The 22,426-nt window shown below is 39.7% G+C and overlaps 3 protein-coding genes across 3 annotated transcripts in view; all 3 read right to left on the bottom strand.

Annotated features, from left to right (window-relative positions):
* Nucleotides 1-1,150: 1,150 nt before the first annotated feature.
* Nucleotides 1,151-3,193, bottom strand: LOC115629944 (protein MTO1 homolog, mitochondrial). The gene has a single exon (XM_030526592.1). The coding sequence runs from the start codon at nt 3,191-3,193 to the stop codon at nt 1,214-1,216; it is 1,980 nt and encodes a 659-aa protein (XP_030382452.1). The 3' UTR covers nt 1,151-1,213.
* Nucleotides 3,194-3,947: 754 nt separating this feature from the next.
* LOC115633946 (5-oxoprolinase) lies at nt 3,948-9,813 on the bottom strand. The gene is made up of 8 exons (XM_030531464.1): nt 9,582-9,813; nt 9,244-9,523; nt 8,862-9,174; nt 6,633-7,395; nt 5,829-6,571; nt 5,513-5,773; nt 4,256-5,456; nt 3,948-4,198 (listed from the first exon to the last, which is right to left on the bottom strand). Exons 1-8 carry the CDS (start codon nt 9,780-9,782, stop codon nt 4,037-4,039), a joined length of 3,924 nt encoding a protein of 1,307 aa, XP_030387324.1. The 5' UTR covers nt 9,783-9,813; the 3' UTR covers nt 3,948-4,036.
* Nucleotides 9,814-14,829: 5,016 nt separating this feature from the next.
* The window catches only part of LOC115625807 (branchpoint-bridging protein), a 33,437-nt gene continuing 25,840 nt past the window's right edge, over nt 14,830-22,426 (bottom strand). Inside the window, exons 5-8 of the mRNA XM_030520992.1 lie at nt 17,588-17,984; nt 17,281-17,529; nt 17,063-17,219; nt 14,830-15,079 (exon numbers count right to left, since the gene is read on the bottom strand). Of these exons, the coding sequence (XP_030376852.1) occupies nt 14,980-15,079; nt 17,063-17,219; nt 17,281-17,529; nt 17,588-17,984 (903 nt within the window). The 3' untranslated portion in view covers nt 14,830-14,979. The remainder of the gene's footprint in view (nt 15,080-17,062; nt 17,220-17,280; nt 17,530-17,587; nt 17,985-22,426) is intronic.

The raw sequence follows: 22,426 nt of genomic DNA, 5'->3' as shown, positions 1-22,426 counted from the left end.
GGTACGACTATGTACGGATTACTATATAGACAATTTGGTATCAGGATGTAAGGGTGGGCTTGGAAACAGAGAGCGATCAGCGCAATTGTCGGGAAACTGGCCATTACTTGTCTGGTTTTTATCAATACGCCTATTGAGAACCCTTGCCTGTGTTTGAGATTGTCTTAACTTTATGATATGCATAAAAATATGAATTTAAATGATTTTTAAAGCATAAAATCTCGAGCAATCTGTGATATTATAAAAAGAAAACCTAACCAAAACTCAACAAATATAATATTGTAAATGAGCCTCAAGCTAAACTTTATCTGAGCGCCAATACTACTTTTAATTCTGAATGATATTCATGCAGTTATCTAATATCTCCACATCAAATCTGATAATATGTTGGTGCTGCAAGTGTTGAGTTTGAAATGGAAAAAAGAAACAAAACAATCTGTTCCGAATACAGTTCTATAAAAATTCTGTCATTAGCTACACCCATTCATCATAAACGAAGAAATTCTTAACAGCATGTATGCACGTACCAGTTTAAATGAAAATGGATATATTTTAATAATAATCGTAATACGGATAATGCAGATATCTGGATGTCACTCAAAGATCGGCGCGCAAACTCAATTAATATGAACTCAGAAATTGCGAAAGCTAAAATATATTACAAATAGTTTCAAATACAGTCTAAACAAAATAAAATAAATGTACTTTTCCCCCTCAATCTTCGTTGTGTGTGTAAAACAGAATAAAATGTGTAAAACATAATTTATAAGCTAGCCAAACAAATAGAGATCATTGAACAGCATATTTTGAGCAACAGTTGAAATAAAAGATTCTAACAAAATAGACACTAAAGATAATGATGAAAGATCGTGGCAAACAAGTTGTGTATAACAGCAAACAAAAAGCATTGAGACACTTTCCATAAAGCATTTATGATTTTATGAAATAAACCGTACTTAAGAGATTAATCTTCTAGCATTTTTCTTACTGTGTACATTGAACATATTCTTCATACAATATAAACCAGCGGCAGGTGTACGTTGTGAAGTGAGTTTATCAGCCTTTTTCCATTTCCGACTTCGAGTAAATGGAAACAGAATTAATCAATCAATCCAATATCTATTTACTAAACACTTTTTCGCACTAGCAGTTCATTTTAAAAACCAATTTATTACTACTTATCATAGAAAACAAAATAGTTAGGATTCTAAATCTAAATTCTTGCCGCATCTGCCTTCTTCACATATTTCAAAATTCTCACAATTGTTGAGGGCGTTACGCCCTGAATCCGGCTGGCAGCGGCAATCGTTTGGGGCTGTATGAGACTCAATTTCTGTCGCTCCTCATTAGAAAGGCTCAGGGATTTGGAAAAATAATCAATGTCCGTGGGAATACAGAGGCTCTCCTCTCGCCGTACATCATCAACATCGCGCTGCTGTTCGTCCACAAAATAGGCATAGAGCGCTTCTATCTTCAGTCGATTCGCTATATCATCATCCGCACGTAACCAGTTCAGGTCGCTTGGACAGAGGTCTATTATTTGCTGTACGGATATATCGTCAGCAGGTATGCCGAGCATATCAAAAGCAGATTTCTCCACAGAGGCCTTGGCTTTGGGCAGACTAAGCGCTTGCCTCCAGAAATTACTGTGTTTGCGCAAACCCCTTAGTACCTCGATGCCTGCGTGAATCTTCCGCTCAGTGTGCTTAAAATGTTGGTAGCGCTGCTCAGAGACCAAACCGTATTCGAATCCCTTTTGCGTGAGTCGCATATCCGCGTTGTCCGGCCGCAGCGATAGCCGGAACTCTGCACGACTGGTGAACATGCGATAAGGCTCGTTGGTGCCCAGAGATGTGAGATCATCAATCAAGACCCCGATGTAGCCTTCAGTACGGCTGATAGTCAGCTGATGGCCGTTCGTGTGCAGTGTCTTACCCGCGGCATTGGCACCTGCGATGATTCCCTGGGCAGCAGCCTCCTCGTAGCCAGTTGTGCCATTAATTTGGCCGGCAAAAAACAAATTGGCCACACGTTTCGTCTCTAGACTGGGATATAGCTCGCGAGGATCAATGAAGTCGTATTCCACACCATAACCGGGCTGTACCACCTCAGCCTCTTCCAGACCTTCAATGGCGTGCACAAGCTCCACTTGCTGTGCGTGCGGCAAGGTGCAGGAGACGCCCTGCGGATAAACCAAATCACTGTCGAACCCTTCCGGCTCGATCCACACCTGATGGTTCTTTACTCCAAAGCGCAACACTTTCGATTCGATTGAGGGACAGTATCGTGGGCCAGTTATCTCCTCTGTAACGTGTCGATTCACGTGCAGATTGTTGCGCACGATTTCGTTAACGCGAGGTGTCGTGTAAGTTAAATAGCAGGGCATCTGTTCTTCGGCTGATAGCCAGACGTGCCGGTTGAGGAATGAGAAAGGCACTGGAGGATTGTCGCCATCGTGCCGTTGAAGCTTTGAAAAGTCAATGCTCTTCTTAGCAAGCCGAGGCGGCGTTCCTGTCTTTAGGCGACCCATGCGAAAACCCATCTGATCCAAAGCCTCTCCCAACGCTTTGGCTGGAGCGTCGCCAATCCGCCCTGCAGGCCGCACCTCCAATCCAATGTTGATATGGGCGCGCAAGAAAGTGCCCGTAGTAAGAACCACCGATTGGCTTCGTACCACCTCCCCGTCGGATAATATAACACCGGCACAGCGAACGCTATTGCTGCTGCTTTCGTCCGATTCAATTAGAATGTTGTCCACAGCGGCGCTGCGAATTTCCAGATTTTTGGTTCCAAATAGTTCTCGTTGCACCTCCTGTTTGTACAATTTCCGGTCGATCTGCGCTCTCGGGCCCCACACCGCTGGCCCACGCCGTCTGTTCAGCACCTTGTAGTGCACGCCAGACTTATCACAGCAACGCGCACAGACGCCATCCAACGCATCTATTTCACGCAACAGGTGCCCCTTTCCAATACCACCAAACGAGGGATTGCAGGACATCTCACCAATGGTATCCAGCTTATGGGTAACTAATAGAGTGCGAACTCCCATTCGAGCAGCTGCGGCACATGCCTCGGTGCCGGCATGGCCACCGCCGATGACAACAACATCGTATTGACCAGCATTCTGCACCAACGTGGACTTAAATCGCCCATAGCCGAGGCGCCATCCTAGGCAACTCCTCAATTGCAGCATTTGAAAATAATAAACAAACACGTTGGAAGTCCGTTGTGGCCCGCTGATATGTCTTGCGTAAGTTTTTCAACACTCGAAACATTCCTTGGTATTTTTTGCTTGGTACTTTTCTACTACATTGTGCAGCCCTGGTTGACATATGTTTGCATGCAAAACATGCACATGCACTAAATTAAAAGATACATAGGCATCTGAATATGTCCTTGGTTAAGTATATATTGGAAACGTGGAAAATTGTTTATTGGTTGGCTTACGAGCAAAACCGAAAACAAATAGAGTGACTGGGCTAATGAAGGATTTACCATTCACAAGACCGTTGTTCCTGCTACGTCGTGTAACAGGGAGCTCTTGAATTGTTACTCAGTGCTGCCTATCGTTTTAGTATTTAGTGCTGCCCAGCCACCGTATTAAAAAGGTTGTGCGCGTTTAAATTGGCGGGTGCATTAAATTGGCATTGTGTTTGTTAATTAAATTGTGTTTAGAGGAATTTAACTGCCTCATTGTGCTGCTAGGCATTTATTAACGACAATTGCTTTGTTTCTTCTAAATATTTATAAATATTCTCTCATCTAATTACATATTTTAAAACTTTAATTTGCACTTAATACTAAAAAACGAGAACTGAGGTGATCACACTATTATTAAAACAGTACGCCATTTAAGTGTTTATGGGGAATGTAGAAGTTCCCAAGCTACTGCGGCTTATTAAATTTCTAAGCGGTAAAATATTTATCAATATAAATAAGAATAAACGTTTATAATAGCATCATTTATATTTCAGTTAAAACGTGACAACAACTTAAGTCATACAAACAATTTATTTACAAATTTCAATTAGGAAAACTAAGCGGACTCCTGTGCTTGACGGTAATCGAAAACAGTTCCTCTTTCAACAAACCTTTGGTTGGCATCCTGTCCTTGATTTCCATAAGAGCTTTTGTCTTTGTCGGAGCTTTCCCTGCAGCCGTATCCACCACCACCAGGCGTTTTCATAGCAAAAGTGTCCTGAAAGATATGAAATATTTAAATATGTTTGAAAAAGAAACCGGACGCTTCACATACGCCCGCCTCGACGTCGATGCATGTCTTGGCCGCGAGGGCAATCACCCGGCCGTCGTGCTTGATGATTCGATTGAGTCCGCATTTTCCGGGCTCTCCGCCAGCCATACCGTATGGGTGTAGGGTGCGTCTCTCTGTCATTACAGACAAGGTGACGGGGTTCCGGAAAAGTAAATCTCTCTCGACGCCGTCACCGCCGACAAACAATCCACGACCTCCAGACTCGTCCGTGCGTAGGCAGAAACGTTTTAGAATCATTGGATAACGGAGCTCCAATATTTCAGGATCTGTGATACGTGTATTGGTCATGTGTGTGTGCACACCGCCTGCTCCATTCCAACCGGGTCCAGCCCCTGCCCCGCCAGCAACCGTCTCATAGTAGCCCCATTGCTCATCACCTATGGTGATATTATTCATGCAACCCTGCGAGGCCCCACAGACTCGGAATGCCTTTAGAACCGTATCGACGACTCGCTGCGATGTCTGCACATTGCCTCCAACCACTGCTGCTCCATCGGAGGGATCCAGTATAGAGTTCTTCGGAATTACCACATTGATAGGTTTCAGGCAGCCCTGATTTAGTGGAACGTCGTGACCAACCATGCAACGCAAGCAGTATATGAGCGCCGATAACGTGATGGCGCGCGGCGCATTGCAGTTACCCCACACCTCCGTGCTGGAGCCGGTAAAGTCGCAAATTGCTGAGCCGTGCTCGGGATCGATGGTGACCTGCAAGACTATTGGCGAACCGTCATCCATAAATTCCTCTGCCTGCAACACCGTGGAGCCGGTACGTTCCATAGTATCGCGAGCTATTTGCTTCAACATGTCCCGCACTGCCAGCTCCGCGTTTTGTTGAATGTGCGTCATGTACGCCTGCACCACATCAAGGCCGTAGCTACCGATGAGCTCGGACACCAGTTGAATACCTTTGTGGTTGGCAGCAATTTGGGCTTTCAGGTCAGACAGATTGTCACTGAGGTTGCGCGTTCCAACTGCGCCCTTGGCTTCTGTTGGTGTGGTAAGGCGATCAATGATCTTCTGCTCCTGGAACACGCCATTTTCGACAATTAGGAATGACTTGAAAGCGGCTCCCTCTTGAGCCAGCGATGTAGAGTGTGGTGGCATCGACCCGGGGGTTATGCCACCGATATCAGCATGGTGGCCACGTGAAGCAACAAAGAAAACGGCTCTCGGTTGTCCTCTAAAATAGGGAGAAACGTAAGAGTAGATCACTTCTTCAAATCGAAGCCCACTTACTCATAGAACACTGGCGTAATGACGGTTAGATCTGGGAGATGAGATCCTCCAGCTTGCGGGTGATTCGAGAGGATGACATCACCATTTTTCAGCGTCTCACCGCGTACACGGAGTTGATACTGCACGGTCTCCTGCATGGCACCGAGATGGACTGGAATGTGGGGTGCATTGCTGACGAGACCACCGTCTGGACCGAAAAGGGCGCAAGAGAAGTCCAAGCGCTCCTTGATGTTCGTGGATATGGAAGTGCGCTGCAGTACTCTACGAATAAAGGTATAAGTGAAAAGGAAATCCAACTTAAATGACTTCAGCTTACCTGCCCATCTGCTCGGCGATGCTCATAAATCGGTGGCTAAATATACTCAAATGAATAGGATCTAGCTCAGTATTAATTCCAAGCTTGCCGCCGGTCTTGACGTCTATGACAAGGTCACCACAATCAGTGACATTGGCACTGCACTCTGGCTCCACAATAATCGTCGACAGTTGATCGATAAGAACGGCCGGTCCGACAATTTTATGACCAGCTAAAAGATTTTTGGTCAAATAAATGAGTGCATCGAAGGCTCCCTGATCAAAATGAATAGGGGTTGTGCCCTCCGATATCGGCGTCACATCTGCCGCCCTGGGGACGGATTTCTCCGGTGGTGTCTCGTTCTTGCCCAGACCTCTAATACGAATATCATCGACGATAATGCGACGATTCTGCAACACGAATCCAAACTCGGTTCGATACCGCTCCAAGAAGGTTGCATAGAAGTCGCCATAAGCACTCGTTAACACGTTTTGACTTTGATTCCCAGTGGTGGGACCACACATCAGAGCACCGTCTGTGCCCTCGTAACGTAAGTGCAAGAAGGGTTCGAGCTTGATCTGCCGGAACCCTTGAGCCGATAACTTGCCATGACATTTAGTGGCCAAGGCATCTATGCGTTCCTTTAAGACTTGCGCATTGCTATCGCAGAACTCCAACCCACTAGGCTCCTGTTCCTCCTGCACCACATCAGCCAGAGCCATACCGTAAGCGGAAAGGATGCCAGCGTATTTGTGGACGACTACCTAAATGTTAACAGATTAAGAAATGAGACTTGTTTAAATCTAATCTCGACAGTTAAATCACCTTCGCAATGCCTAAATCGCGGGCTATGGCACACGCATGCTGGCCCCCGGCTCCGCCGAAGCAGGACAGCACATGACGGGCTGTGTCTAGGCCTCGAGACTGCGTGAGTGCGCGTATGGGCCTGCACATAGTCTCGTTGGCTACTCTTATGAAGCCCAATGCCACTTCCTCTATGCTGAGTTGCCTTTCATCCCCAGAAGCCTTTAAGTGCGTATTTATCTCCGTCTGTAGTTCCACAAACTTAGTTCGGGTAATCTCATAATCAAGGGGTTCGTTCTCCTTCGGCCCAAATATCTTTGGGAAATATTGCGGCAAGATGCGACCAAGTATAAGATTGGCATCTGTAACTGTCAATGGTCCGCCCTTTTTATAGCAAGCGGGCCCTGGATGAGCTCCGGCCGACTCTGGGCCAACAAGGAAGAGGCCTGAGCGGAAGAAAAGGCGCGAGCCACCACCAGCAGCCACAGTGTTAATGTCCAATTGGGGCGCCTGAATCGTTACACCGGCCGTTGTGCTCTCAATAACATGTTCATAGATTCCCGCATAGCGGGAAACATCCGTGGAAGTACCGCCCATATCGAAGCCGATCAAAGGTAGTTCAGTTTCTCGTGAGCCAGTTATGGCATAGCCCACAACACCGCCAGCGGGCCCCGAAAGTATTGCACGTGCACCACGAAAGTTGGCCATATTGGTTAAACCGCCATCGGACTGCATAAAAAGTACATCCACGCCATCCAACTGATTGTCGAAACCCGACTTAAAGCTGTAAAAAGAGGTAAAGCCCAAAATGAAGAAGTGGAAAACTACTTGTACATTAAAATCTAAAGTATGGTAAGTATACATTCAATTGATAATCCGCTACATATATATTATTCTTTTAAATACCTGACACCTTTAAAAATGTGGCCTATACAAATCGCGTAATAGGTACCTATGTCCATTTCTTAACTTCATAGATTAAGCCAACTATCCATCAAATTTGTCATAAACTTGAACTGTTGGTGGATAGTGTAAGTCTGTTGAACAAGTAGAAGTAAACACTTTTGCTGTTCCTATTAAATTTAATTTAATACTAAACTAAAATTGAATACTAATCAGGGTGGAGTGTGACTATAAAAACTAGGTAATATTAGGCATGTAACAGGCAAAGGGAAGCTTATCCAACTCCATTAATTATATACAATTTTTAACATGAAGAGAGGACAAGTTTGTTCATCCGTCTGTCTGTATGAACGCTTGGATTTCGGGAACAGCTGAGGCCACATTTATGAAACTTGGTATACTTGGACTATTTACACTATTCTATTTACACTCCATCCTTAGCTAATGGATTTCGCCAATACTATACCTGAAAGCTAAGTAAACTTTACTTTTTCCATATAATTATTATGTAATTCTTTATCTTCTTTTCAAATTTGATCTTGAAAAGTTATTAATTACAAATATGGAAGTATTTTTGTGTAGAGGGTATTACATTGTCGGATTCTCTCGACTGTTTCATTCTCTCTAGATATTTACTATCAATTCAAAATATCTACATAATCTTTACATATTAGTGCTTTCACACTTAAACTTTGTAGAGCTGCTGTAACACGCTTTGAAATGTTACTTAATTTCCATTTTGATTAAAAATTTGTTATTGATTCACACATTTAGCGAAATTAATAATATCACATACTCGTTTATAGATCTAGAACTTGTCGTTTTATTTCTCCTGAGTAAGCAAACCCCAACATTATCGCTTTGTTTATTAATTTTAACTAATTGCAAGCAAGAGATCTGCATTTTTTATTTATAAGTCTGCCATATTTGTTGTATGTGACAAAATAGTTTGCCAATTATTTGCATGTCAAACAGTGCCTTAATTTGATTTTCTTATCATTTAGCGAGGTAGTCATTTGTTCTGGCCGCTAGTGTAAAACGTGTCGGCGTACCCAAACTTTTTGCTAGTCTAGTGTGCTTGTGTTATTGAGGCTGGCTTCTACCGCTCCTATTTACATACATACATATATATATGTATGTGATGTATGTATTAATATTAGCGAAATTAGCTTCTCGTAAGCTATTTTTTCGTGTTGACTGCATTTTATCTTTATTATTGTGGCCCCCTCTTTTTGTTTTGTTTGTGTAGTCGGAATTTGCTTGGTCACTGCAACTATGTAGGTTTAGGCTCGATTTACAATCACGGCAATCACCGAGATTAGAGGAACGGCATACATCAGCACTCACCTGGCCAAATAGCGATCCACATGAGGTGTCAGGTAGGCCTCCGCACAGGCTGTGTAACCGCGAGCGACTAATCGGCACATTGGCATGGCCTCATGGGAGAGGGTGACGTGGCTGAAGCCCAACTCCCGAGCGATGGCGCCGATGCGACGCTCGTGCTCCGGACAGGCATAGCTGTGGGCCAGCACCACAGCTACGGAGGAGATGCCCTGCTCGAGGGCATCTGCGAGAGATTTCCTCACCGCTGCCTCATCGACTGACTTCATTTCCAAGTATTTAGTGCCAGCGACGCCCTCCAAAACATTCCAGTTGTGTGCTGCGACAAAACAAAAACAATTCTCAAGAAATCAATAAATTGTCTTCGCAAGACAGCCTACACACGCACTCAGTTGGCAGCGGTCCCTCTGCTCCGGCACTATGCGACAGTCAACCTCGACGACGGTCTTGTACAGATTTTCAGGTTTTCTTATGTTTAAGTCGAATATTTTTGGTCGTGCCTGATTGCCGATGTAGAGGAGGTCGCGAAAGCCACTGTTACAGACCAGGACCACAGGATCGCCTTTGCGTTCGAGGAGCGCATTTGTAGCCACAGTGGTGCCCATGCGCACCCAACCAATCTTAGAGGTATCGACGAGTCCGGAGGGCGCCAGGTCAGCCCCAGTTTCCTGCAAAAAGTCAACTTCTGAAGCTAGCGCCAAGGTATAAGCTGGCCGGCGTGCTTACCTCCTTTAGTATGCGACGAATCCCTTCCCGCGGGGCATCGCTGTAGCGTTCCGGGTCCTCTGACAACAGCTTCATCGTCCGCACACGACCGCCAGGGCAGATGCATAGCACATCGGTGAAGGTGCCTCCACGATCGATGGCGAAACAATATTTGTCGCCACTTGTGGACAAAACGTTTGAGGAACCGTCGGGCGGAGACATTTTTTGTAAATCGTCTGACTTGCAAGAGAGCGAGTCGCTCAATAACTAAATTCTGAATGTCTACCGCTTGCCGTATATATAGTAAGTGTATGTAAATACCTTTTTATCTGTTCCAAAGCTTTTTCACTTGCACTTGTTTGATTAGAACGTCGAGCGATCTACTTCTAAATCATAAAGCTTCGCAGCCCTCCCGCTCACACTTATACATATATACATATATGTACGTACTGTAAGCTTTCACACATAGTATATATTCATAACAGACCAGTGTTGCCAATTCTTGAGTGTCGCCAAAAGCTCCATCAATAATTGGAGAAAAAAAGCTAGAAAATGCCAAAAATATAGAGCTGAAATACCTTAAGTTTTCATTGATATCATTCCGAAAAGGAAACTTAGGCTCTAACTCCGAAAACTCTTTCGTTCGAGTTTTTTAAGATTAAGTTTTTCTTGAAAAAATGCATGTACATTAGTCAATTTTATTTTACCGCCCTTAATATAAAAGTATATTTGGAGTATGTGTCTCCAAAAGCTCCATCAATAATTTAAGAAAGAAAGATAGAAAATGCCAAAAAATATAGAGCTGAAATACCTTAAGTTTTCATTGATATCATTCCGAAAAAGAAACTTAGGCTCTAACTCCGCAAACTCGTTCGTTTCAGTTTGTTTTCCTTGAGAAAATGCATTGGTCAATTTTATTTTACCGCCCTTAATATAACAGTATATTTGGATTATGTGTCGCCCAAAAGCTCCTTCAATAATTGGAGAAAAAAGCTAGAAAATGCCAAAAAAAATATAGAGCTGAAATACCTTAAGTTTTCATTGATATCATTCCGAAAAGGAAACTTAGGCTCTAACTCCGAAAACTCTTTCGTTTCAGTTTGTTAGGACGAAGTTTTTCTTAAGAAAATGCATTGGTCAATTTTGTTGTACCTCCCTAAATATAACAGTATATTTGGGTTATGTGTCGCCAAAATTGGAGAAAAAAAAGCTAGAAAATGCCAAACAAATATAAAGCTGGAAGGCCTTAATTTTTCTTTGATATCATTCCCAAAAAGGAACTAGGGCTCTAACTCCTAAAACTCTTTCGTTCCAGTTTGTGAAGATGAAGTTTTTCTTGCGAAAATGCACGTGCTTGGTCAAATTTTTTTTACCGCCCTAAATCTAACGATATACTTATTTGGATTATACATTTCTCTATCAAAACTATAATAGAAAATCCTAGGGATAAAAACGACACGACAACAAACAAGTACTACAGACAAAAACACAGTTGGATCAATATGGATCAAAAATATTAACACATTTATATATTTTTAACTATACCATGAAGGTAAAAGGTTCAGTAAAAAGCTGAAGGATTTCTATTCTAGGATTTTTTGTTAGTAAAAGTAGGTGGCTTTACTTCCACAAACGCTTTCAATTCTGACAGCCGCCATCAGCATACAAAAATCTCCAGAGCTGGCGGGAAAATAGCCAAATTTACAGCTCTCCTACATAATATCTATACATCGATAAAAAGAGTAGATAAATTGTACGGGTATGCGTTGACAAAGGTGAGAAGCTCTGTGGATGGCGCGGCAAATGTGAATTTTTGTTTTGAAAGATTTTTGGTTTTCATGATTTTCATTTCGCTTGCCATCCGGAGCCTCATAAATGCGCACAAAAAATAAAATTGTATCGTCACTTTACTACTCAATGGTGACATCAATGAAATTTAATGGCTTATAAAATGTGGCAATAAAACACATCCTTCGAGGACGTTTATAAGCGGTACAAATATTTTTTTCTGCGTACACACAATACTTAACATGAAATGCTCCCAAAAGTATCTTTCAGATTGCAGCATTCCGTTTGCCACGAATGGGGATCCATCTTAATTTTTTTTTTCCTTCTTCACAGCCGTTTCTACCACAAAAATATCTGAGGCTGGGGCATACTCGTATATGCCAGCATTTGCACAATTTTTATTTACGAGCGCGCCGAAAAGGCAATCAATAAATGTAATAATTATGTAAATGTGACACACCAAGTTTTCTATTCGAGTTTTTTCTGGAGAGAGTATTTTAGCTTTAACGTTATGTTTGCAACGCCAGTAAAATAAAGTATGCAGACGACAATTTATGATAGAGATGCGATAACAATTGTCAAGGTAGATACGTTTTGTTGCTTCACTTTATAAATATTTATTAATAATTATGCTTCCTTTTTATTACCTATTTTATGAAATTAAGTTAAGAGGCTACGGTCAAGTCCAATAAAATTCAGCACTTTACGAAGTTCAAACAATCTTCAGACCAAACGTTCATTAAGGCGAAACGCTTCAAACATAAAACACAAGGGTTTCGCATTTAATTCAAAACGACGAACGGCAGCGAAACAAAATTATCCCCAAATTATCGACTTAGGGCTTTCATGGTTCATTGGTTTCTTTGTGAACACATTTTTCACCAAGAAATGGTTAATTCTGATTGAAAAGTTGGCAGGTAGAATGTTGAAGTTTTTTATCATCTCCAATTAACTCGCAAAAAGGATCTGGGTCGTTAGAATACGATTAAATAAATTTGCTCATCAATTTATTATTGAATATGTTTTGCTTAACATTTCTGCCAGTTAACCTGTTAAGCACGTAAATAAATTTACAAATTGGGGAGATTAATAAAAAGAAATCATTATTTCATTGGGAATATTAAAGGCTGAAGTCACAAGGAATCCATACATATTTCCATTTTCAAATGGCATGGAGAAATGATTGTTCCAATATAGGGTCCAGCTGCGAAACGTTTTAATGTTCTTATACAAAAATATTTAAATTTTACTTTTAGAAAATCTTTGGGTTATTTTAATGAAGTTCAGATGTCCAGCTTAAAGATATTTCTCAGTAATTCTTAGTCGAACTTAAAGGAACCTGCCCGATTTGATCATTCCTCGCAAAGGATATAAACCGTAAATAAACAACAATAGAGAATTTTCAATATTAACACCAAATTAATATTATCTATTCATTTCTTTTAATATTCACAGAAAGCTGAAATTGAGCAATCGGTTAAAAAGGAAAAGTCGGTTGTGTCGAATTATTTCTTTTAAAATATATTAATGCATTTATTTTCGAATAGCTCAAAGGTGTTTTGGAGTTACTGTTACTGTTGCTTGTTACTGCAACTTTTCTGGTCTATGTATTCAATTGTCTAATTCATCTAAATATGCACGTTAAATAGATATCGTTATGAACTTTGGACTTAACACGGTTGCTTGGAATACATATCGATATATGAATAAGTATCTTGCTTTGCTTGGTTTTTGTTTTTGTTTTTTGATTAAACTGTTAAACATTTATCAATTAAATGGCTTAGAACTTTATTCTTGAGTGCACAAATGCTTAATTCACTTTTTCAAACTTTTTATTGTGCATCCGTGAGGGGCTTTGCTTATAAGTGTTGGTTTATTTTGAATAAACATTCATACATTCATCTTTATTATGTGTGTACTTGTATTTAGCGTTAAGTATTGTTCATCTTTTTTATTTGTAATTGTTTAATAGAAATTGTCCAAACAGTTAGGATTAATGCTTCCAACTGCAAAATAACATCTCTTATTAACTTAATTCGTTTGTTTAGTTTCTATGTAACTATTTATAATTGATTACATATTTTGAATAAACCCCTTTGTTTCCATAAAGCGACAAAGCGGCTGGATTTTAAGCGGATTTTTTACACCAAAATTTAAAAACGTGTGCCTGCGTGTGTTGAGTAAGTCGCAATAAAATTAAATAGAAATTGACTAACCTATTGGGAATTTCCAAAAATTGTTGATAATACTCATAAGGCTCTATTTGATCCGGACAAGTTTTATTTTTTTTCAACTACTCACAATCAGTGCAGGCTGGTTCTTGATTAAAATAATTTGTGGGACTACTTAGAAGCAGGAACCGGGAAGCGGAAAATGTAACTTCGATGTTTTGTGACTGCATTGGTGCAATGATCTGAAACCGAATGATTCGCCTACGAATTCGCTTTAACAGAAGATATTTAACACGTTGTTGCTGTTGTTGTTCATTGTAAGTAAGCAGAACACGGTGGGTTAACTGTGCGAAATCAAATTCCGAGACTTTTGAGCATTCTTGCAATTGTAGAACTACCTTGTGTAATACCTTGTGTGTATCCATATTGCTCTTACTCTAGGATGGTTTGAGTTTCGTGTAAAGTTGGAGTATACTTTCAAAATACTTGTATGACAGGCCTGTTATTTACATATACCTATCGGTTTATACTTATTTAATGTTGTCCTTTAATTTCGGCCTTGTGGATAGGAGGTGCTAGAGATTTTTGAAAATTTTCAAGTATTCTTTTGGAAATCTGATCGATGTGCTGCCAATCTGTTGTGGCGACATTTCAATGCTGCCTCTACCACTAAATACAGAGCCGCAGTTTAGTTTTAAAATACTCAAAAATTATTATCAATTTGTGTGGTTTTTGTTTAGTTGCTCCATTTATGTCTCTAACGTATTAAATATAGATTTAATTATGTATATGTATACATATATGTATATAGTATATTTATTTGTGTATATATTTTTATTTGTATTTGTATGTATATGTTAAAGTAATTTATTTAAAGTAATTTCGTTTACATTTTATCTGTTTTTTGAAGTTGTTTTTAATTTGACACTAATTTATTTTTGCTTTACTTCTCTTTATAGGTTTTCCTTTTTTAAAATTGTATTTTCGTATTTAACTTTTTCGTTTTCTGAAATAAAACATCGTCTTAAAAATGCATATTACCTTCATTTATTAAACAAAAGCATCGCCTTCGAAAGACACACCCAATGATTTCAGTTAGCTTGGCTGTTGCAAGTGCTTCAATATGAATAATTTCGTCCTCGAAAGCTTAATAATCGTGTACAGTAAAGTTTACAGTTAGTCCCTAAAGGTCCGCTCATCAATTTCCATATAGCGCATAGAAATAATTCACTACCAAAACCGATCATTCATCCTTTGATCAAGAAAGAAGCGTGCTCTCAAATCGGCACATTCTATTCAATTCGATTCGATTCGATTCCATTTGACTTTTATTGTATTTCAAAAATGGTGTCTTGTTCGTTCGTTAGCTTAATTATTTTGTGTCTTTAAAAGAAGGAGGCGGGGCAAATCGTAGTCGGTCAGGTTGGACCATCAGTGCGCGGCTTGTAGAAGTCGTAGTGTTAAACGCCTTGGGCTAGACTCTCCTTGGGCAATGCTATGATCGACTGATCCACAGTCTGGTGTGGAATTATGAATGGCGAGGCCAGCATTTGTATGGGACTGTAAAGAAATATAATCGAAATATACTCTCAGGCATGTTATAAAATCCGCTTTGAATCAAATTATAAATAAATTGTTAAATATTTTCAATTTAAAAAGTATTCTCTAATATCGATTCTAATGTTGTTTTTTAGATCTAGAATTCTGTCGATATCTTATTCGTTTTTGTGAACAATTTCGTTTCCGCACAAATAAATCGAATTCGGAAAAGGGTGTAGAAAATATTAATGGTCTAACGATGGTTCTTCTTACTGATGGTTCTTATAATGATATGAGCATTATCTTATTCGACAAAACAAATGAAATAGTGGCATTTAGAATAAACTATTGTTTTTTAATTTAATTGATAATATTTAATTTAATATAAATTAATTTTTAATACACCTAGTCCTCGCTTAACACGGGGGTTGCGTTCCTGGAAAACCTACGAGGTTTTAAGCGAAATCGTGTCCATACAAAATATAGGGTTACGTTCCTAGCTTTCGACAAATGCACAAACAAGTTTTGCTTTTAAAATGTCCACTGTTTAAAAACATTTTCTGAATTAACAAAAAGTTACTCCAAGTGTTGAACATTTATAATTAACAGATTCATCTTCTAAAAACGGAAAATATTTTGAAGTGTAAAAAATATAAAATTTCAGAACTATTTGAGAACCATTTGCCAATTCCGTGTTGAAATTTTTTTTCTTTTTCCTCTTTCTCGAAAAGAAAGAAATTTCAGAACTATTTGAGAACCATTTGTCATTTGACATTTCCGTGTTGAAATTTTTTTTCTTTTTCCTCTTTCTCGAAAAGAAAGCGTTTTGCGGATGCAAACAACCGCTGGTCATAACTTCTACCAATATACATTTTATGTTGTCTCCTAAAATAAACAATTCAGGGAAATGTGAAATTTTTTTCCAGTACTGATTACACCGATGGAGTCAGTTTCTGTTGTATCCGAAATGATAATCCCCTAAAATACGCGTAATAGTATGTTTCTGGTAACTTTGATTTTAAAATTCAGATTAGGTAGTATTTATAGCATATTCTTGGACATATTCCCGACAAACAAAAACCAGGGAGCTAAAGTAATACGCTTTTTTTTTTAAATATTTGTCAACTTCTATCGTGTAAGAACGAGGTTTTCAGCGCGTTAAAAGAGAAAAGGTAGGAAATTTTTAAGCGTGTTAGACCGAGTTAAAAGTGGTCGTGTTAAGCGAAGGCTAGGTGTATAATCGATGGCATTGATGGTGAGTTCTAACTAACCACCAAGTGGTAGCCGATAGCTTGATAGATCTAATATTATTGCAAAGTACAATTATCAGGGACTGTAATCATTATAAGTGTTCTGAAAAAGTTATAGTTATAATGATTATTTTTTAATTTTATTCATTCGCTCACAATTTAATGATTAATTTTGAGTTTTACTTTAAAAATTGACCAATAATCATTATTGATGAGCAAAAAATAGAAAAAAAAATGATTATGCTTTGAGTTTTTTTTTATCAAAAATAAAATTGAAGCTGTATTTTTGTCTTTTTCTTAAGGATAAAGGACAAAATTAATATACTTATACTTACTTTATATACTTAATCAGTGAGTCAAAGCACACATTTTTTAATAATTAATTTAAGGATATATATAAATTTTGTGCTCAATCCTTATAAAAAAGAAATAATTACAATTCATTAAATTAAAAAAATTAAAACTCAAAGCATAATCATTATTTTTTATGTGCTATTGTTTTGCTCATTACTAATGATTATTGGATAATTTTTTAAGTAAAACTCAAAATGAATTATTAAATTGTGAGCGAAAAAAAATTCACAAATGAAAAAGGATATCCGTAAACTCCTCGCTTTCTCAAAGTTACCATAAGTGTATGATTTTTTCGTTAAAAAAAAAACAAACAAAATATTCATTATTTGTGGTCCCTGACAATTAAAATGTCAAAATACCTGTTAAAAAAGATTGGAAATAATTAAGCTAGAACACTTACTCGGCGAAGCTGGCGGTGGTGACTACCGGACTGCGTACGGAATGCAAGGACTGCGAGTTTTTGGCGCGTGCTAGGAGGCTCATTACTGTGCGCTTTGTGGGATTCATGCCGGTGCGCGGGACGCCCAGAAGCGGTCGCTTTCGGCCCAATCCACTACCTGGAAAGGAGGCTATAAACTAAGAGCTGTAGGTTATTTTTCTCGGGTCGCTATAAATCACCTATGTTAATTGCCTTGACGCTGCGTAGTGCGGGGTGCAAAAGAGTGCCAGGTGGGTCGAGTAGTGTTAATGCTGATGTGGTGGGATCGGCGTCTCCGGGCATTTGCAGGCCACTGGCATTGGGTTGTGTGGAGGGCAAGCCCGCCATGGTCGCACCTGTGCCCGCGGCTGGCTTCAGCAGACCACCAATGCCGATGCCAGCGGCTGTCAGTTGATGCTGCAGTGCGACCGCCATAGCCGTGGTATGCACTAGAAGGGTTCAATTAGAATTTCACTCTACCCCGCCTGTACAAGAGCTGCTACTTACAAGCCGTTGCCGCCGCGGATGGTGTTTGTCCAGGCATGTGATCCCCACAGCCGCCTGTTAGACCAGCAGCTACTGCTGTGGCAGCTCCATGTCCATGAGCATGGCCATGGCTATGACCATGTGCCTGAAGCAGCTGATGGAAGTGCGTGGGCTGATGGTGTTCGTTGCTGTTACAGGACTGGCTGCAGTCCAGCTTGTCGGGTGAAATGCAATCCATGCCACTGACGCTCGCCTCGTTGTCCGATTTGTCGTCGTTCGATGTGTCCATGTCGGCCAGGCCGCCGCCCAGACCTCGGTTGGTGGGGCTTTGCGAGTCATCGAGGTGGCTGAGTGTGGGCGTGGACGTCAAAGCTTGCATTTCCCACATCTGCTCCTGCCGGATCTCGTCGTGGTAGTCCTACAAAGTAGATGACCAAATGAATGCAGTGGAGATTAGCGTTCGTCCTTTTTGAAGTGCGGCGACGCGTCCTTTGCAATTTGCAGGCACGCCCGCAGGCGCCTCTGTGCAGGACAGCAGCACGACACGGCCTCATGCTTCGCTGAGCAATTAAATTTAATTCAACCGTTTCTCTACGCGTAATAAATGCGAATTTTATTGGATGTCAATTAAAAGTTTGCGAGGCCGGCCATGTCACACCGTCCAGTACGTGAGAGATGTACATGTGTGTGTGTGTGTGTGTCTGCGGGCGTGTTCGTGCGTTTGGGCGCTCAAGTGCGTGTGTATATACTTGTATAGTACTCGTATATATCCATTCATTCGGATATACAAACGTATGTATGTACATATATAAAAGTATGTGGGTAATACAATTATGTACGATACAGCAATGGAGGAGCATCCTTGCTGGTTGCTTTAGCTTTTTATGTAACGCAGGTGCGCAGAAGCCAGCATTGTTTGGACCAAGTTGTGTCTGAATGCCCCATAATTAACAGCTCTAATGTGGCGAATATATAAGATGCACGTGTACGTGCCCGCAGACAACAACGAGTTATTTAATTTCAAAACACCGCTAAGTGGAGGCATAACTTTGAAGGGTTCTTCGAGCTACACTTCTAATTAAATGGCTTTGTAAAGTCTATGGCGACAGCACTTTAGTTTTCTCATCTTGTACTTCAGTTCCCATTTGTACTTTCCAAAATCTAGGGCAACTTAACTTGATTGCATTTATTTATTTATTAAATACAACTAAATATGAAAGCCATACAGCAATAAAATTTTAATATTCAATAACGCCTGGATTGAATTTTATATCCTGCACTCGAAGGGAGCTCGTGTATTCAGCATTCAACACGTTTCTTATTTAAGTTCACATATGCGTTTCAATATTTTTGATAATTTAATTATTTATGAAAAATATTATAAAATGACTAGTTATTTGTAATTAAAAAAATGTTTACAAATAACACATAAAAATTGCGCCAACTACTTGTATATAATCCTTAAAAAGGTAAAATGCTCGTGAAGGTAATTAACAATCGCAAACGATTTTCCCCGCATATACTATATGTATGTAGGTACTTATTCATTGAACAAAAATTGCTATTAATATGCAACTAGCTTAAGCTGATATATTGGTAGCAGAATACTGGTTTAATAAATTGTATATACTTTTTTTTTTTTAGAAAAAATTGAAAATAAGTATAGCATAGTGTAGTATATAAGTATAGCCCTAGGGTTCCATTTTAAAAATACTTTTTGCAAAAGTGAATTACAAATAAAGTAACGGTCTATTCGATCAATTTTATTTACATATATACAATTTATTAAACCAGTATTCTGCTACCATTATGGCAGCTTAAGCTAGTTGAAAATTAATAGGGACATATATTTAAGATTTATTCTATATATTTTACACAAGGGATCTCGTGTGGAGAGCCTTTGGATGGCACTTCTTCAGTCTTCTCTTCCTGGGTCTGGAGAGCAGGTTATAAAAAAAAGTATTTGAAACAAAATTGAAAATAAGTATAGTATAACATATCCCTAGGGTTCCATTTTTAAGGCTGCTGTCTTTGTCACGTTTTAAAATACTTTTTCAATCAATGAAGGTTATTAAAACAAAAATAAGAGAATAAAGTTGAAAAAAACTGATAAAAATTATTCAAATCATCTCAATAAATAAAAAAATATATAGATATAGTATTTACTCGTACTTGTCAAGTTTTGTGAAACTTTTTAGAACATTTTAAAAGACAATTGAAATTGATTTAAATTCAGATTTTTGTTTTGTTGTAATTTAAAAATAACAATACTGAGTTAGTTTGAAGTCACCTTAATAAGTCTAACTTGAATACTAATGGCGTACTTGATGCTTTTGTAACGATTTGGTAGCTATTGTTAGGTTAGGTTGCGATGGTCCGCCTAAATAGGCCAAAGGAGGCCCGCTACGATGCCATATAATCTCTTTGGAGATGATATGATGGTTCGCCCCAAACCACCTGGAACATTTGAGGAATTTGATTAAGCTCGCAATCTCAATACTGTGTATTTCTGCTAGATTGCTAAGAAGTGGTCGCCCTAGTGTAGCTAATCTTCGCCTGCTTAAGGCAGGGCAGTGACAGAATAGGTGCTCTGTGCTTTCCTCCTCTTCTAGGTCTCTGCTTCTGCAGAAATCATTATGTGGGATGCCAAGTCTGGCGGTAGTATCAGTGTCTGTGTCAGTGAGATTTCTGTTCTACTTAGCGGCTGAGCAGTTCATTTTGCGTCCAAAGCTGGCCAAGTAACTATTGTTTCTAAGCTCAATATTCTTCAAGTGTGTTTGTGTCTTTGTGTTGTTTTATTGTTTCCTTTTGTTTGATAAAACCGTCACAAAATTCTCGTTGATAAAGTGCCTCAATTGCACACAATTCACACACATCGTGTCCGAAACGGCCATCTAAGATTCCTCATCTACGAGATTCTTCCTTCTCGAACGCAAACATTGTACAAATCACAGGAAATTCATCTTAACTACGCATTCTACATCTGTTTGTGAGTGTGCCGAAAAACTGTTAGTTTCCTTTTGACATGGGGCTGTGGTGCAGTGCAGAGGCTCAAAAGGCCTAAGCCTAGATAGACCCCAGCAATTTTGGAGCAAATTTGTATGCAAATTTCTAATCAGATGAATGCTAAAATGGACAGAGTGGACGGGGCGGGGCGTAGCAGAGAAAGTTTATGATATTGACAGCTGTGTATCAAAGTGTCACCAGGTCGCCGATATATTGGAGTACCGGATGTGTGCCACATTTGCATAAATGTGTCTGACTACTACATACATGTGTGTATGTATGTTTGTTGCATGGAGTGGTTGCCCTTTGTGGTGCGTGTGTGATGTGTGGCCAACAGAAAGTTAGGCAAACAACACAACTTGGCTAAATATATTGTGCCATATTTCGGGCCACCAAAACTTTCCTCAACTGTGCGTGTAAACATTTATTGTTTACAAAGTGGTCGCTTTGTTTTCCCTGCCAGTGAGGCCTCGGAACTTGTTGTTTACGCTTTAATTATAAATCCAAAGTCAATTAATCTGCAATGAATGGCAAGCATAGACAGCAAACAAAACAACTAATTGTTTAATTAAAATTTTACCATAATCCAGGCTTGAAGCACTTCGATCACACTTCACTGTAAGTGCGGGAATTACGTGCTGAAGTGCCGGACGGAAGGAAATTCTTTGACATGCTTAACCACGGATATTTTGAGCATAAATATTCAATTGCCTGAGCAGCGAATTAGTATATTACAGTGAAACCTCTCTTGGCTGGACACTCACTGTCGATCAACTTTTGTCCGGCCAAGGGGAGTGTCCGGTTAAGAGGATACTCAGAAATTTCAGATAGAACTAAAAGCAATATGAACAAGAGAGAACGCTACAGTCGTTACCCAGGTAAACTTCCGTCACTGAGTTATATGCGCCCATAGCAGAAGTAAAAAGAGGAAGAAGAGGAGCGAACTTGTTGCTTCAGTTTGGGGGGGTTGTACTGGAGAGAATTAGTTTCACTATTAACTATTCTTAGAATTAACCGATTTAGATCAAATTTGAAACAAAAGTAGACTAGTATTGGTATTGTTAATGTAACTTTTGAAATGTGGATGGTATTGACAAAATTCTGTAGCGGGGGAAGGGAGGGAAAATTCCAAAAAATAAATTAAACTTGTCCTTTCTCGGACATAGGAGAATCTGGATACCAACTTTGGTTATTCTAGCTTTTATAGTTTCTGAGATCCTTGCGTTCATCCAGGCAGACGGACAGACAGACAGGCGGACGGACACGTCTAGATCGATTTCTCTCGTCATGCTGATTCAGAATATATATACTTTATGGGGTCGGAGATGCTTCCTTCTGCATGTTACATACTTTGCACAAACCTAGTATACCCTTTTTACCCTACGGGTACAGGGTATGAAAATAAGAAACTATTTTGCATACATTTGAAACGTCCATTACCGAAAGGTACGCGTCCGGTCAAGAGAGTGTCCGCACAAGGGAGGCGAACTTGCTCTAAAAAGTACACCAAAACGAATGTTCTAGAAAGAAGAAGTGTCCATCTAAGAGGGGTGTCCGGTTAAAAGAGGTGTCCGTTAAGGGTGTTTTCACTGTATCTTATAATCGAGTATTCACAATTTATCGTTAGTATTATCAGTATTACTAGTAACATATTTAATTATGACTATTTTAGTTCTTGGAAACTGAGTTCGTGCAACCGAGTTTTGGCGAAATTTATCTCAGGTGCCTCATTTCTCTTAAAATGTTATTTTTTATGATTTTGCACATAAAAATCCCGGGATGGCTAAACATTATGACATTATATGGGTTTCTTCCCCATAATAGTCTCTTGTCTATGCTTGGGCATCATGCAAT

Source organism: Scaptodrosophila lebanonensis, unplaced genomic scaffold, assembly GCF_003285725.1.
Source record: "Scaptodrosophila lebanonensis strain 11010-0011.00,11010-0021.00 unplaced genomic scaffold, SlebRS2 tig00000001-arrow-pilon, whole genome shotgun sequence".
NCBI classification, from domain to species: Eukaryota; Metazoa; Arthropoda; class Insecta; order Diptera; family Drosophilidae; genus Scaptodrosophila; species Scaptodrosophila lebanonensis.
This window is presented reverse-complemented; position numbering and strand designations above follow the sequence as displayed.